General features: G+C 48.8%; 6 protein-coding genes across 6 annotated transcripts; 2 read left to right on the top strand and 4 right to left on the bottom strand.

Annotated features, from left to right (window-relative positions):
• Window positions 1-1288: 1288 nt before the first annotated feature.
• On the bottom strand, window positions 1289-3646 carry DEU56DRAFT_916271 (uncharacterized protein; the record flags this gene model as incomplete). The annotated part of the gene is made up of 11 exons (XM_041357845.1): window positions 1289-1633; window positions 1682-1829; window positions 1897-1997; window positions 2049-2357; window positions 2413-2448; window positions 2517-2711; window positions 2759-2847; window positions 2894-3049; window positions 3128-3256; window positions 3324-3477; window positions 3530-3646. 11 exons carry the CDS (start codon window positions 3644-3646, stop codon window positions 1289-1291), a joined length of 1779 nt encoding a protein of 592 aa, XP_041204828.1.
• A 214-nt stretch (window positions 3647-3860) lies between these two features.
• DEU56DRAFT_960985 (uncharacterized protein) lies at window positions 3861-7298 on the top strand (the record flags this gene model as incomplete). Its single annotated transcript, XM_041359325.1, is given in 14 exon segments — window positions 3861-4182; window positions 4238-4593; window positions 4625-4750; window positions 4800-4838; window positions 4870-5002; window positions 5059-5141; window positions 5222-5334; window positions 5354-5474; window positions 5529-5704; window positions 5752-5848; window positions 5906-5978; window positions 6065-6367; window positions 6541-6603; window positions 6649-7298. 14 exon segments carry the CDS (start codon window positions 3861-3863, stop codon window positions 7296-7298), a joined length of 2655 nt encoding a protein of 884 aa, XP_041204829.1.
• A 2025-nt stretch (window positions 7299-9323) lies between these two features.
• DEU56DRAFT_823674 (uncharacterized protein) lies at window positions 9324-9611 on the top strand (the record flags this gene model as incomplete). Its single annotated transcript, XM_041354216.1, has 1 exon — window positions 9324-9611. A coding segment is annotated over one exon (264 nt), but the record flags the coding sequence as incomplete, so codon positions are not given.
• Window positions 9612-10948: 1337 nt separating this feature from the next.
• Window positions 10949-11478, bottom strand: DEU56DRAFT_561526 (uncharacterized protein). The gene is made up of 4 exons (XM_041346818.1): window positions 11366-11478; window positions 11264-11314; window positions 11182-11209; window positions 10949-11071 (listed from the first exon to the last, which is right to left on the bottom strand). Exons 1-4 carry the CDS (start codon window positions 11396-11398, stop codon window positions 11004-11006), a joined length of 180 nt encoding a protein of 59 aa, XP_041204831.1. The 5' UTR covers window positions 11399-11478; the 3' UTR covers window positions 10949-11003.
• Window positions 11479-11724: 246 nt separating this feature from the next.
• On the bottom strand, window positions 11725-12862 carry DEU56DRAFT_743331 (uncharacterized protein; the record flags this gene model as incomplete). Its single annotated transcript, XM_041349002.1, has 3 exons — window positions 11725-11830; window positions 11881-12687; window positions 12741-12862. Coding segments are annotated over 3 exons (1035 nt in total), but the record flags the coding sequence as incomplete, so codon positions are not given.
• A 515-nt stretch (window positions 12863-13377) lies between these two features.
• DEU56DRAFT_960991 (cytochrome P450) lies at window positions 13378-14511 on the bottom strand (the record flags this gene model as incomplete). The annotated part of the gene is made up of 5 exons (XM_041359326.1): window positions 13378-13829; window positions 13894-14002; window positions 14058-14064; window positions 14108-14200; window positions 14258-14511. 5 exons carry the CDS (start codon window positions 14509-14511, stop codon window positions 13378-13380), a joined length of 915 nt encoding a protein of 304 aa, XP_041204833.1.
• Between the last annotated feature and the right edge of the window lie 1112 nt (window positions 14512-15623).

Below are 15623 nucleotides of genomic sequence, written 5' to 3' on the forward strand. Positions count from 1 at the left end.
AAACGCGTTAACGAGACTACAGGGCATCAGAGAAATAGTGTTATGACAAACCTATATTCCGGGACCACGTTGTTCGATGCGAGAGTTGGGTGCTTGATCGATGATGTAGACTGGGATGCTGTTCTGGTGGAATGTCAACGCTGCTACCAGACCCGCTGGCCCAGGGCTGGCCGTTGAAAAGAATGATCACACAAGTCTTGGATTGAACCACGCCTGGAAAGGCAGAAACTCCTCCATCACAGAATTAGTAGCCGATTTGAGACGCAAGGAGAAATAAATCTGGCTGCGTCTGGTGCACACGCAGATCTTGGGAGTCGACGAAATGAAGAGGTGACAACTACCCCGTGTCTTGGGCGTCTACGTAAACGAGGTGGGTTAATGTAGTGGAGTAATATAGAAACACACACTACACGCACCTCTGCAGCTTAGAGAAAGACGCTCCCAAACCCTCCAAAGTCTACCTCGACCGTGCTCAACACTATCAACCTCCGGTGAAATGTCGAAGCTCAATCCAAGCACCACACCCCTTCGAGAGTTCAAAGGTCATGAAGAATGTGTAAGCGCAATTGCAGTTTTCCCCAGTAGACGAAGAATGGTTACGGCCTCGTACGACAAGACAGTTCATCTGTGGGACTTGAAGACAGGTGTTGTGTTGAAGAAGATGGAGGGACATACCGGTTGGGTAAATTCATTGGCGGTACAGTTGAAATGCTCATAATGCATATGCTAACAATGCATAAGTCTCATAATGCATGGACTTTGTTGGATCCCGACGGCGTTCCCATGTAATTGACTGCATAATGCATATTGCATAATGCATAACCTTTGCATACATCAGCAAATTATAGGGTTCCTTAATCTTTCCTTAAACTGCCTTATTCACCTTATTTTGCATAATAAGGAACATTTAAGGCGGCTAAAAATAAGGAGAAATAAGGAGATCCCCTTCCTTAAACTAAGGAGATATGGAGGAAATCTCCTTAAACTAAGGAAATCTCCTTAAACTAAGGAACTCTAAGGCGGATAAGGCGATCAAGCAAACTATTATTGAGACATAGATCACGAAAAAACAAAGTACGCTAAGGCGAAATAAGGTGAAATAAGGCGGTCAATTGAGTCCAGAGCATCCTTCAAAAATCACGTAGAAAATAGATGAAAAACAGGTCCAAAACTGAATGATGATAGCGCGAGCAGGTGTTGATGTGATTAATGACTTGAGGCAGGGGACGAGTGCGCATATGGTAGTGAACAAGTTCTGTCAAATGTCATAGTATCAGAGCGAGAAAATTTAAGAGAAAGAAAAAACACTACAGATGCGGATACGGGAGCGTGGATTTATGGGAAGCTGACTGTCGCCATCACCGGTATCGCCATCCTGACCCCTGCGGCGTGTACGCTTGATGTATGGTTGAGATCGCGCAATGATCTCCTGGATGCGATCAAAGGGAAGCTGCTCAATTAGCTCCATGTACGCGATTGTGTCAGTCTCCCAATTGCCCGCTGAAAATGCGGTACCAGTGTGGCTCATTTTGTTGGTTGCTTGATTGAGCGTCAATGCAATCTTGTGTTTCCCTTGGCCTGAAGTGTCCTCCAGAATGAGGTCGTCGCGAGCCAAAATTAGTGCGCGCTCGGCCTGCAAATGACAGATCAGTAAGTTTCACAAAGACGGTAGCAAACTCACAGCTGCAGCGGTCATTGCAAGGGCAGCTCCATATCCAGGTAATCCGAAGTCAAGTGTGTCCACTTTCTGGCGCCCTTGGATGGCGCCGAGGTGGGCAGCAAATGTGCGCAGGATGAACTCCGAGAAAAACGCTCCAGGTGAATCCTCGCTATCTGGGTCTTCATAAACAAAGCTGTGAATCTTCAAGTTGATATTCCGCGTATGCTTTCCGTGACTCCTGGGTCTCATATTCATCCATCGAGGCAAAAAATGCCATCAAGATGGTGACAGCAACAGAGCCGAAATTCCCCCTCCACTCGGAGATCCTTTGGCCTACCTGCCCGCATAGTAGAGTTAATACTGACACGCAGAACAGGGATTCACTCACAACACTGAAAGCACCGTTGCAGCTGTCAACCTCGAAGTCTCCAGGTTGGTTGTACACTGCCAAGTAGATATTATCAAGGGTATCGGAAAGGGTGTCATCGGGGATGGTCCATGGGTAGTTGCTATTTCCGATCCAGTACATGATTGTCGGAAGAAATTTCGAACACCAGTTTGAGTTCAGAGCACCAGAGGGCAAGTGTGCGTTTTTCGGTTTCTCTTTCTTGAGGTTGAGTACCAGTGGTGTACGTCCGGTTTCAGTTTTGATGTACTTCGAACTCTGATTGTCAGTCTCCACAACGCCAACTGACATCTGCAGGAACTTGTCAGCGCTTCTCATGCTACATCAGTTGATTTGAACCGCCTACGGAGGTTGTAAGCCGACTGGTTGTCGTTTCATAGACCTATAGAATCCCAGAATCATGGTAAGTGTCAATATCCATCTATCTCAGAGACCCAATGGGTGACTTACTTCAAGATCGTCCTCCTGATCCATCATCACGACATCGTCATCTACATCCTGGTATTCATCATCTTCGTCAGCATCATTGTCTTCCTGCATCTCGCACTGTTCTTCAGGTCCAAGATCCTCGACTGACACCGCGGACAAGGCACGCTTCTTTCCTCTCGGTGCATTATTGACAGTCTCCACCATGTGCACAATGCTCTGTCTTAAGTCAAGTATCTCCCCATCGCAAGTGTTAATTCACTCACCTGCGCACGCCGATTCCTGGTCACGCTATCATCAAATTCTTCAGGTGCGTTGTCATTTTCGAGCCATTCTGTATTGTCGTTTGCGACCACTGGAAATCTTGTTAGTGGTACGATTTGAAAGACTATTGTACCTACCGCCACGTGTACTTGGTGGTGTAGAGGGCTTCAGTTGGGACTTTGACGCTACACTTTTTGCCCACTTTGCCACACCGCCTCTCTCTGAAGGTATGGAGGACTCAGATGCCCTACGTTTCAGTGAGTGAAACACATCAAAATAATAAAGTGTTATTTCTGATAGAAGCAACATCATAGTTCAGATTAGGAACTTACAAGATCTTTTCCCATCAATGCTTCCAACACGTGTCTCACTTAAGGCCGATAAACCGCTGTTGGACACCTTTCGACTGGCGTTCACACCATCCTTGAACGTGAGCTTTAAACCTGGATGTTTCTTCTTCTGGATGTCAGCGTTCTGAGATGCTGATTTGGCCCCAACAGCTGTACAAGTTGGATAGGAGCGGTAAGTCCTTACAATAATGTTATGGATTGTATAAGATTTGCTTACATGTTTCAGGGTTCACAATCTGCGTTGCATCCTCCAGGGTTGACACCTGTTTCTTGGTCACCGGGCGTGGTTTTGGCTTTGGTCTGACGAGCCGTTCAGGGCCAGTACGCTGAACCATCTGCTCAACAGCCATAGCATCTTCCTCCGCAGCAACCTGTTTTTTCGCCTTATCGATGGCAGCGAACCTTGGACGCTTTGTCTGATACTTTCTTGTTCTTCTCAGCTGCAATTACATCTTTCGGGCGTGAAACTCGATTTGCATCGAGGACTACTTGTCCAGGATGCTTGTTAGCATTACCGGGACGTGTTGTGGGTCGAGGCATGGATAGGGAATGAGAGGAGCGTTGACAGTTGACAGTCGTCAAAAGTTGAAGGAATGTGAAGTAGAAAAGAGGTGATGCAACTGGTGAGGGTTTATTCCATTCAATTGAACATGTAATATTTTACGATTCACACACTTAGCAGTAGTCTAACCTGCCTCCTACACACTCCGCTTCCTGGTACCTGGCCTATCCATACAATCGCTCACCACTCAACATGGCCCCAGGGATTGTTAGGCTCGTTTGTCGGTTTCCAAACTGCAAGCGCATCTTCAAAAACAAGTCTGGCCTCACTAAGCACACACGCACACATCATCTGTTACCCCCGCAAATTCAGGGAGCTCTCAATCGAGCAGCCCCACCCGCAGGTCCTGGTTTTATACCTCCAAGAGAACGTTCTCCCACTCCGGCAGCAAGTATCGATGTCGATTTTAACCATGATGCAGCGGACGAGCAGGAGAATGATGGGTTTGTACCTGAGGAAGGTACTTGGGTGGACATGGGGCGTTTATTCCGCACATTCCATCCACACATGACCGGTAAGTGTTGGAGTTGTTCACACTATGTCACTGATATATTTGTTTTACAACTCAGGACTCAAATGTGATACTAACGGCATATTGATTGACCAGGATGCACCCCCACCGCCTCGTACGGATGCCCCATCGACTGATTGGACACCTTATAATAATAGGGTCGAATTCGAGACCGCAGAATTCCTATTCATGCGCAACCAAATGTCTGCGAAGCAGATCGACACAATCCTCGACTTGTGGGCCGCGACTCTAATACAACACCACGACGCTCCTCCTTTCGCTAACCACAGGGACATGTACGCAACGATTGATGCAACACCACTCGGTGATGTCCCCTGGAAGACCTTCTCGATGTGCTACAATGGAGGTAGACCCGGGGACAACGTGCCACCATGGATGGAGGGCAAATATGATGTGTGGTATCGGGATCCACTCAAGATTGCAGCGCAGCATGCTCGCAAACCCTGCCTTCGATGGAGGCATCGAAATTTCACCATACCGTGATTATACCACTGACGACAAACGATACTGGAAGAATTTTATGTCGGGTGACTGGGCATGGGGCCAGGCGGTACGTTCTTGATCATTCATTTTTGTAGCATACTGACGATCATCTCAAGGATCTCATTTCTCAAAATCAAGAGACTCATGGTTCAACAGTTCGTACCATTGATTATTGGCAGTGACAAGACAGTTGTTTCTGTCGCCACGGGCCAAACAGAATACCACCCACTCTATCTCTCAATCGGCAACATTCACAATAGCGTGCGACGCGCACATCAAGGCGGTGTTGTGCTCATTGGGTTCCTTGCAATACCGAAATGTAGGCACCCACACTTATTATTATTCTTATGCCGTATATTAATTTTGTTTGTTTAGCTACAAAGGCACACAATGGAGACACTAACTACAGAAACTTTCGGCTGCCAACTGTTCCAGCGGTCCCTTGCCAAGATTTTCGAGTCAGTGAAACCATTCATGGAAACCCCTGATGTCACACGCTTCCCAGATGGTCACTTTCGACGGACGGTATATGGCTTAGGCCCATATATTGCTGGACTATCCAGAGCAGTTAATGCTCTCTGGCGTTGTACAGAACTGGTGTCCACGGTACGACAAATTCGTTTCTTTTATTTTCAATGACTCATTAGTTTCGTAGGTGTCTGGCGAATAGCAAGGACCTTGACGCTGGTCAACCATGTTTGCATCGACGCGAAGCACACACTGAGTTGCTCATTGCGCAGCTACCGTATAAACAGGTTTGGCGAGAGTATGGCATTGTTGGCGATCTTGTCGTAAGTCGCTTGCTAAAACTTACCAGGCCTCATCTTACTTGTCCCCTCCACTAGCCATTCACTAATGATTTCCCTCGCGCAGATATTCATGAACTCCTCTCTCCGGATCTTCTACACCAAATCATCAAGGGAACTTTCAAGGACCACTTGGTTGATTGGGTGGAAGACTATTTGAATGTCACGCATAGTGCTCGCCACGCAGCCGAAATAATGGATGATATTGACCGCAGGTATGCAAACCGTCAATTGTTTGCTAATGACTACTGACAGCACACAGGATAGCAGCAGCAGCCCCATTCGCCGGGTTACGGCGCTTTCCCGATGGGCGTGGATTCCAGCAGTGGACTGGTGACGACTCCAAGGCGTTGATGAAGGTGCATTGCGGCGGTATTTCCTTCTGAGCACTTTGTGAGCTGACTGATATTATCTAGGTCTATCTAGCTGCAATTGAGGGCCATGTTCCTCAAGACATGGTGCGCACATTTAGTGCATTCCTCGATTTTTGTTATCTTGTACGGCGCGAGGCCCTCACTGAAGTTGACCTTGTACAACTCCAAGATGCCCTGGACCGCTTTCACAAATACCGGGAGATCTCAAAACGACTGGCGCTGTCCCAACATTCTCCCTTCCACGCCAACACTCCCTGTGTCACTACATATTGCTAATTCGACTTTTTGGGGCACCCAACGGCCTTTGTTCCTCCATTACCGAGTCTAAACACATCAAAGCCGTCAAAGAACCCTGGCGTCGGTCTAACAGGTTTAAGGCGCTGGGTCAAATGTTGCTAACAAACCAGCGCCTAGATAAACTTGCCGCTGCTCATGCAGATTTTGAGGCGCATGGCATGCTTCGTGGCTCTTGCCTGTCTGAAGCTTTGCGAGAACTCCGAAGGCGTGCGTGATCAATCGAGCTGATGGTTAGCCCTTCTGATGTCTCAAAACAGGTCAGAATGATCATGAAGACAATGACTCAGAATCAGATGACGGCGCAATGCCTGATATGGCACATGAACATCACCCTGGGCGCCTGTATGTCCATGAGCTGCAAAACCAATCCATTGAGGTAGACGCTGGTGAAATTATTGACGGACCAACTGTGGAATCCCACATCGAACTTGTGGTGAAAGCTCGTGAGTCAATCTGTTTACTTGTTGACCCTTGCTGATAATGCTTAGGTTGTGTATGCAATGTCCATACACTCGGCCTTGAACTCGACCTTCCGCAATTCACTCACATGGTTCAAGAGTTTATCCATGACCAGTGCCATTCGGAAGATGCCAACCCTCCCGAGTATGACCCTGCAACAGCCCAAGTATTCTTGGGCAGAGTCTCAGTCTTTAACTCCGCTGCAGCGTCGTTCCACGCTCCCAGCGATCTGAGCGGTACTGGAGGTATGCGTCGTGAGCATATCCGGGCAACATCGTCGTGGCGTGGTGGCGCTCCCAGGCATGATTGCATCTTCGTCAACGTGGATGCCGACTTAGACTCTCCCATGGGTGGACTTGCAGTTGCCCGGGTCCTGTGCTTTTTCTCCTTCAATAACCGGACATCGTATTATCCTTGTGCCGTTGTTCATTGGTATTCTCACGTGCTCGAGGGACGCGATCCTGACACAGGTATGTACGTCGTCGCACCCGCAACAAATGATAGTGGCGCTCCCGACATCTCGATTATCCACGTTGATTGTATTTTCCGTGCTGCCCATCTCATTCCAGTATATGGACCGGACTTTATCCCCATAATCAGTCCACACGACTCATACGATATGTTCAACTCCTACTACGTCAACAGATATGCAGATCACCACGCTTTCGAGATAGCGTGATTTACGGTATGTAATTGTGCACTTGAATTTATGCTTATATCTGACCATGTTTGCAGGAAAGATCCACTCTACCCCAACTACCTCCCATCCCCTCGAACAGCCGTTGTGGATCAATATGATCATAGACACGTTCGCTGCACTTGAACTCGCTACCGACCTTCGCTATACCGCCGCGAACCTCGCATACCCTCCACCCAACCACCCCTCGCATACCCTCCACCCAACCTCGTGTACCCCTCGCATACCCCCCCACCCAACCTCGTATACCCACTCTGGGATTCCGAAAGGGGGATGGGTGGGTAGGTACAAGGACTCGACCCTCATCATGCAACTACTACAGGACAACCTCGCATACCCTCCACCCAACCACCCCTCACATACCCTCCACCCAACCTTGCGTACTCCTCGCATACCCTCCACCCAACCTCGCGTACCCCTCGCATACCCTCCACCCAACCTCGCGTACCCCCTTGCATACCCCCCACCCAACCTCGTATACCCACTCTGGGATTCCGAAAGGGGGATGGGTGGGTAGGTACAAGGACTCGACCCTCATCATGCAACTACTACAGGACAACCTCGCATACCCTCCACCCAACCACCCCTCGCGTACCCTCCACCCAACCTCGCATACCCTCCACCCAACTATGTTCCCCTCCGTAATTTATACGAGAATGGGGAACACTCTGGGATTCCGAAAGGGGGATGGGTGGGTAGGTTGCCGACATTCGCTCTACTGCCTCGAACCTCGCATACCCTCCACCCAACCTCGCGTACCCCTCGCATACCCTCCACCCAACCTCGCGTACCCCTTGCATACCCCCCACCCAACCTCATATACCCACTCTGGGATTCCAAAAGGGGGATGGGTGGGTAGGTACAAGGACTCGACCATCATCATGCAACTACTACAGGACAACCTCACCCTCTGGACTTCAGACAAGCAGGATTCAGGTAAGTCGTCTTCCACCAATCTGACTTGCGTTTCTCAGCTAATTTACATAGAAACCAGATACAAAGTATGAGGCTCCCCGCCACCTATCCCTCACCGTCCCCCAACCAGACAAGTGCCTACTACGAAGACCCTGCCTAACGAACGACGACGATCAAGAACACGTGCAAGACTGGCGGCGCGGCTTTGAGTGACGGAGACGAGACCATTGTGAGTTTTCGTCAGGTTTGAGATATCCTTGTACTCACTGTGGTTTTCAGACATCCTACACTCGAGCGACACGTTCCGTCTCCATTCGACGACACGTTCCATCTCGATTCCTGCGCCAGAAGCAGCTCTTCACCCTCTGCCAGAAGCCCAGTGAAGCCTCCGTCCTTTCTGCTGTCGCATCCGCTTCCTCTGCAGCCGCCTCAGTGCTGATCGCAGCCTCCATCAAAACCTCTATATCCCCCCACTGGCGCCTCCTCCCTTGCTCGCGGTAGATAGATTTCAGGGTCATGTAGTCTACTAGTATACTGTCAATCAACGATACGTGACGAGTGCCAATAAAACTTACTTTGATGTTTCTGCGATAGCGGTTGAGTTATTTGTCGCGCGCTTATCTTTTGATCACTCAAAACAGCGCGCTGATGATGTAAACAAGCGGTGAAATTTGTTGTGCTCAACAGGCGCCTTAATCTCACTTTGTCGCAGAATCATCAACTTGCCGCCTTATGCTGCCTTTGCTGCCTTAAGTTCCTTAGACTTACTTGTAATGACCTCGCGCCTTAAAATAAATTGTACAAACGATAAAAATAGCGCCTTATTCGCCTTAGCCGCCTTAATTATATTTTTAAGTAACTTAAGGCGAAATAAGGAACCCTATGATTTGCTGATGTAGCCAATATGCATTATGAGGTACCAAATTGATAGGACGGGACAATAGGTACAACAATGTATTGCATAAATTTATTGTTCTGCTTCAGTGGTATTGTCTCGTTCGACTATGTATAGAAGCTAGCAAGTAATCACGACAGTACGATACCACACAACAATATTTGTCCTGCTTTTGGAGGTGGTGACTCATCCAGTGCAGACACGGTCCGCCACGAAATTGCCATTGTAAATGGTGAAGTTATCGAGGTTGATTCTGATGATGACAACGACGAAGCGGATCCATCAATCACTCGTCAAAATATTCTCGATTTGTGCCAGCAGCTTGAAGTTGGATGCATGCAATATGGTGATCCTCAATTTTCACTTGATTTATCATCACAACTTCTTAAGTTTCGCGCGAACCTACGACGCGAAGAACTACTTAATGCTAGACAAACTTCTTTAGAACGATTCTTCTCGGTATAATACATGTACTTCTGTAGGACTACCATCAGTGAATTGAGGAGTCCTTGATATTGTACCCGTGTGACCTATAGAGAGATATAAATTTGCTCTTGCTAGGTATGGGTATTTAAAGTGCGAGAAATTTGTGATGTTGCTATATACCTATGTAAGTCTGCGAATCTAGACGACATTTAGTATTTTGTGACGAGGTCACGTCTTCGCAACACCATGGCCGGTAAGAGATGACAGCATAGGTGTGTTCGCCTTGTCGAGCATAGTCGTTTCCGTTATTTAAGTTTTCAATTACAAGGGTATATAAGACTATCTCACGGGCAGCGTTTTTCGCAATGGTCCTCGTATCTGTATTTGCAAGGGAGTTTGCGATAATGTGTCGTTGTTGGGGCATCACAGCCGGTAAGAGATGACAGTATAGGTGTGTTCACCTTGTCGAGCATTGTCGTTTCCGTTATTTAAGTTTTCAATTGCAAGGGTATATAAGACTATCTCACGGGCAGCGTTTTTCGCAATGGTCCTCATATCTGTATTTGCAAGGGAGTTTGTGATAATATGTCGTTGTTGGGGCATCACAGCCGGGAGGAGATGACAGGGTATCCCAGTAACCCTGGTTGAACCTTCTCATATTCCCCAATTCAAGTTGTACATTATAAGGCAATTTTTCACGGTTTGCTGATGCCAATGTATGGTCTGCAATATGTCCCAACCGCAGACTAACAATTCCGCAACCAGTGCCGCACTTACCAGGGTATTGAATTCCCACAGGCAGACTACTATACGTTCAGCAGATGCCTATCATTAATTAATATTCTCGCTTCCAATCTGAAGTGAAGAACAAAGCCGAGCATTGCACTGGTGATGCATTGATGATTGTGGTTCACATTACTGTAGCGCACAAGATCGCTTGTCGTGAATCAGTCCCATCGTTGAGTGCATAGTATTTGGCTTTGACTCGGAATCATGACATCGAATCTGCATACCATACTGCTTATTGCCGACCAAAGGGGATCGCTTGTAGTACTTACAATAGATACGTGCGGACGATGCAGGAAAGTACAACGTAAACGATGAATGACCCCTTGCATGCTAAAAAAACAACGTGCAGAGCGCCCCCCTGTATTGACTCGGCGGGGTAGTATGGTCATTTGACACGTCTGGACAACATCATGACTCAAGATCCAGGGAGATGACACCTGTGAGGAGTGAGAATGCAGCGATGTAAGAAAGTAGGGAGGCGTACGATTGACCCTTGTCAGATTCAACCCAACACCTCCACATTCCAGGGACATCGAGCATGACCTGTGCGGTATTGCCCATCATGAAAACTCGGACAGCCTGATCTCTTTGACTACGACCCATCGACCCATGAAACCTAAACTGAAAGATTAAATTAATTCAGATAAGCAGGTACGAGGTCATCAGAAGATTCGCACTTGACATGGGGTATCTTCTTCTCCGCAAGGAAGTCGGAGATAAGTTTGAGACGCTCGTCTCCGAAAGATCAAAGAGGAGCGCGAGGCTGCTCAAGCCAAGAGGAAGGCTGAAGCACGAGAGGGAAAACGCAGCAGCGCACAAGCTTACCGTTGTGCATGAGACATTCGGTCCACTGCGAGATTATTATGGTCTGTATATAGCATCAGCACCACGATCGCTGTGGTCGTTGGACTTCAAGCCGCACCTTGTCATCAGGGCTTTGCATAGCCCACTTCCCCAGATGCTCCATCATTTGCTAGGAGACGAAATTCAAAAGGGGATTTCAAAAGAAAACACGACAACCTACATTCATCTTTGTGGAGGGGAGGAAGCGCGACATTGTTTTACCTTGACCTATGGAAGCAAGCACCTTCCTAGGGCTCCGACCTATGACCACTTCTCTCTCGTCTACGGCAACTTGCGTCAGATCATGCCAATGATAAGACGTGGCGACATACCTGGTATACTGCTACCTCCAACTTGAACGACTTGCAAAGACTCGAGGCCAGTGAGTGCTCCAAGCTCGTTGAATAGTGCTGCTGGTACTCCAGGAAAGGTTGATTGGCTGTATGCGGGTGAGTACTGGTCACGGTGCGCGTAATGTGTGGAGCGGACTCACAGATTTGCAACTCTACCGGAGCCATCGCAGGTGACGCCATTCCACATTCATTCACTCACTGCTCTGTAAAGCAGCTTCTTCCCCCTTTGCAACTCCCCGACCCGAATCTCAAATTCCAAAATGACGCGCCACAAAATAGCGCTTCCTGCAGTCCTGAAAATGATGTCAACCCATGACAGCCGGAGCAAAACGATATCACAAACCTTTCGCTCTCTGCAGCCGCAGCAAGTCCGCTCCTCGTCCGTTCGATCTCACTCTGCCATCGCACTTTCTCCCACCCTGGGACCCACACTTCTGCGATACGCCGTGAAATGCTCTTTTCTCTTGGGCCTCCATTGGCTGTGCTTTGTCCGAGTTGAGCCCGTACGCGACCCCAGATACCGTGCCCTTTCTCAGCTTCTAGAAACATGCCCAACACCAGGCTATTGTCCAAGTAAGTGTCGACGGCAATCTGTAGTCGATCCCTCAGGACAGCTGTCGGAGTAGGACGTCGTAGTATGACTGAATGATTGTACAGTAGCATAAGAGATGCAACCATCATGCTCTCTCTCCGACCAGGATTCTCATTAACACTGGCAGCAGGCTGAGAGTCTAAGACCGTGAGTGCCGCATCTTGAGATGAGGAAGTAAGCAGCTCGACAAAGGCTCGTAGTTTTATCCAAGCTTCCTGGTCCTTCCACTGCTCGTGAGCGCAGCTAATCGTATCATCGAGGCTGCGTTTTACACGAAGAACTACCATACCACCCGTACCCTCGATCTTGACTGAGCGCTGGATAACACGTAGTGCCGCATTTTCGTTACCACTAAGCCATTCCATCTCAGCCCAATCCCACCATAACTGACCAACGAAAGGCTGGGTGTGTGTGTGCTGAGAGGTTACGGGCACCGTTTGATAGACCTTACGGGCATCATCGACGTGCTCGCGCAAGCGCTCGAGACGTGCGTGGGCTGCCCAGTGCGGTAGGGAATCTCGAGCTGTCGACAAAAAAGTCCGCGAGAGCTTCAGAGCACTGCAACACCAACATAAGTGCTACTGACACACACATCAATAAATGAACCACACCTTTTGGTATTGAGGGCTGCCTCAAATGCTAAAGCGTAAATATCCCACTCATAGTCCTCGCTACCGCATCTAAGCTGGCTGAACACGGCTCGTACGAACTCCTTGTCGATCTCTTGCAGATCAGCCGCGGCTCAGGCCGTCGGTTTGACCCAGTTTGGCATGTCCCACGGTTTGAAGCCGGGCCGTGCACTGCACTGAGTTTCACTGGCCAAGATCAATCCCCCCAAATCATCATCGATCAACGCACCTACTCATCTAACCATCTTTCAACATGGGCCCCATGGATCCCGTAAGTAACCATCAAGTTGTGTTCATGCATGATCGCTGAAGCGATCGTTAGCAATTAGCACGTGCCCCAACTCTTTTGCCACCGAGGGCGCCTGATGTGCGCTACTATGGACGAAGAAGGTCTACTCACGTTGAGGCGGGTCGTTAGAAGATGCGGGTGATGCGAGATGTGACCGGAAGGGGTGCGATTGGGGGTTTGGAGGAGGCTCAAGGCGTTTCTCTGTTGTTGCAACGCTGGGCATGACACGGCGTGAGTTTGAGGTCCTGTGTGCTGAATTAAGGCGAGTCCGCTGTGTCTTATCAATGATAGTTTTCTTGTTTACCCTGTATTTTCAGAAGTCAGAGGAGATTATAGCATTCTGCAAGATTGTGCGCGTGTCTGTACGAATTTTAGTGTTAGAGATTGCTCCGAGACCGTGCCGTCGCTCAAACGGACATAATATGGTACAGGTATCTCGTCAACTTGTGTTGCAACCCGGAGGGAAGAATGGACTGGAGGGATCAGACGCAAGGACTCCCGACAAATGTTGTTCAGATATGGCAAGTTCTGCAAGGTGTTGTGTAAAGACTCGATTTCTTCAGGTGACAGTCGCGATATCGGGGTAGTCGGTACGATAGAGAGAGGTTCCGTACGAAGACGAGTCTGCAAGCCTGGATGTCTTGCAAGGAGCAGAAACGTCCACGTCAGAGCGAGAGATGTCGTATCAGACCCTGCGAACATGAAGGTATTGATGTTGTGCAATATATCTTCGTTGGAAATTCGCTGATCTGGTGGGAGGTCTGTCGCAATATTGGATTTCACTAAGAATTTGTCAGCCAACCGACAGAAAGAAATGACAGTTGACTCACGCAACATATGAGGAACCGCTCTTCTCTCCATCCAAAATCCTGGATTTCTCCTGCTGCTCTAGCTTTCCTGCTACGCGGCGAATAGTTTCTTGGCATCTGTGGACGGTCTTGGCCCTCTTATCGGGCTGCATTGCAAGCTCAGCCAGGATTACATTCATGAGTAAATTGATTTAAACGTACGAAAAGGCTATTTCAGGGATTGGAAAGTAAATCCCCAGAACTGTCCTAACCCCATCTCCCTGCGAGACAGCAACCTCGGACAATACGCAGCAAAGAGCTCGTCCGACTCGTTCTGTATAGCGTTGAAGTGGTGGTCAAGAAGCCTGTGGGTGATACGTGATGGTCAGGTAAGGATGGATGCACGACCCAACATGAGTTACCTGCTAACCCAATTACGTCGAAGGTCGCTCGGCTGATCCAGTGACAGACGTCTATTCCAAAACGGCGAGGAGTTCTGCTTGTCCGAGGCTGCCTGGTCTTCCTTCGCTTCCTGAATCGTATCTATCCATTTATCTTTGAGCTCCTCTCCTTTGCTAAAGACAAGAGGCACAAGTGCTCGCATATTCTGAATGGAAAATGCAGGAGTGGCAACGCGCCGTTGACGCTTATGAACATGACCCTCTGCAGCTGGCATACCACAACCAATGAGGCTCGTGATAATTCTTCGAGATTACCACGGTTTTTCGTAGATTATGCTTCTGTAGTACATGTGTGCTACAGAAACATGGGTAAAGGGTGAGAAGGCGTTCGTCCCACTGCATCGAACAGTTGTTCGCGAGTTTCGTGATTTAAAGAAGAGTTACTCACAGGACCAAGCCCTCTTATACGGACGTTCCTGCCATATTTCTCTACATAGGCAGCATGAGTTTTGGATGACCTGAGTGGTCGAGGGTTCGAACGAGTTGGGTAAGGGAGGTCAACCAATGTATGAGTGGGTTGGGGTGAGGCAAGTTGTGCTGGGCGGCGGCTCCTTGGCACCTCTGCAGACGCCGTGACCGACGAGGCCAACTGTAGCGTATGCCCGTTTAGAGGGGCGATAGAAGCGTACCATGATAATATAAGGGCCTGAGTGTGTTCGACGCCGACCCTCTTGACAACATATGCCAGGAACGGGTAAGTGAGCGTTGGCCTGTCGAAGATGAATGTGTAATTGGCTGGCAGGGAATGACCGTAATGTGACTCGAGGAGTCAGATGACATGGTTTGATACGTGCTTGACGGTATTCGTGTGTACAAAGATAGTGCCAGGCCTAATGGACGTTTGTGTGAACGATGGAGGCCGGCACTCGCGAGTCAGAGCAGCCAATCTGAAGGACCTAAATGACAGTAATAAGAAAACGTGGCTAACAACGGAGGGGGTGTGCGGAAAAGGCACAAGGCACACCTGGAGTTCTGCGGCATGGTGGCCGAGTCCTAAAGAAATAGGGATTATCTTTGATTATACCTTTGTGCCCACTCCTCGTTGGCGTTGAGGGGGTCCCTGTGTGCCATTGGGCCGAGTCATGATGTGAAGGTTGAGAGGCGAAGGGCAGGGGTGGTGAGTCTTCGTAGATCAGTAAGACTAAGCAACTGACTGAGGATTGAATTGAGGGGCCCATGCACTGAGCGTGGAGGTGTTCTAACCTAATGGATAGTTAGCTTGCTTCGGACGTTATGGTGTGCAGTGGTCTTACCGAATGACCGCCGTTCAAACCGGGCGGTTATCGGGTAACGGAACGTGCCCGGTGGGCTCATGCGGTGTTGCGAC

The sequence above is a fragment of the Suillus clintonianus genome (genome assembly GCF_016758775.1).
Source record: "Suillus clintonianus strain FC179 chromosome Unknown DEU56scaffold_82, whole genome shotgun sequence".
In the NCBI taxonomy this organism is placed as follows: domain Eukaryota; kingdom Fungi; phylum Basidiomycota; class Agaricomycetes; order Boletales; family Suillaceae; genus Suillus; species Suillus clintonianus.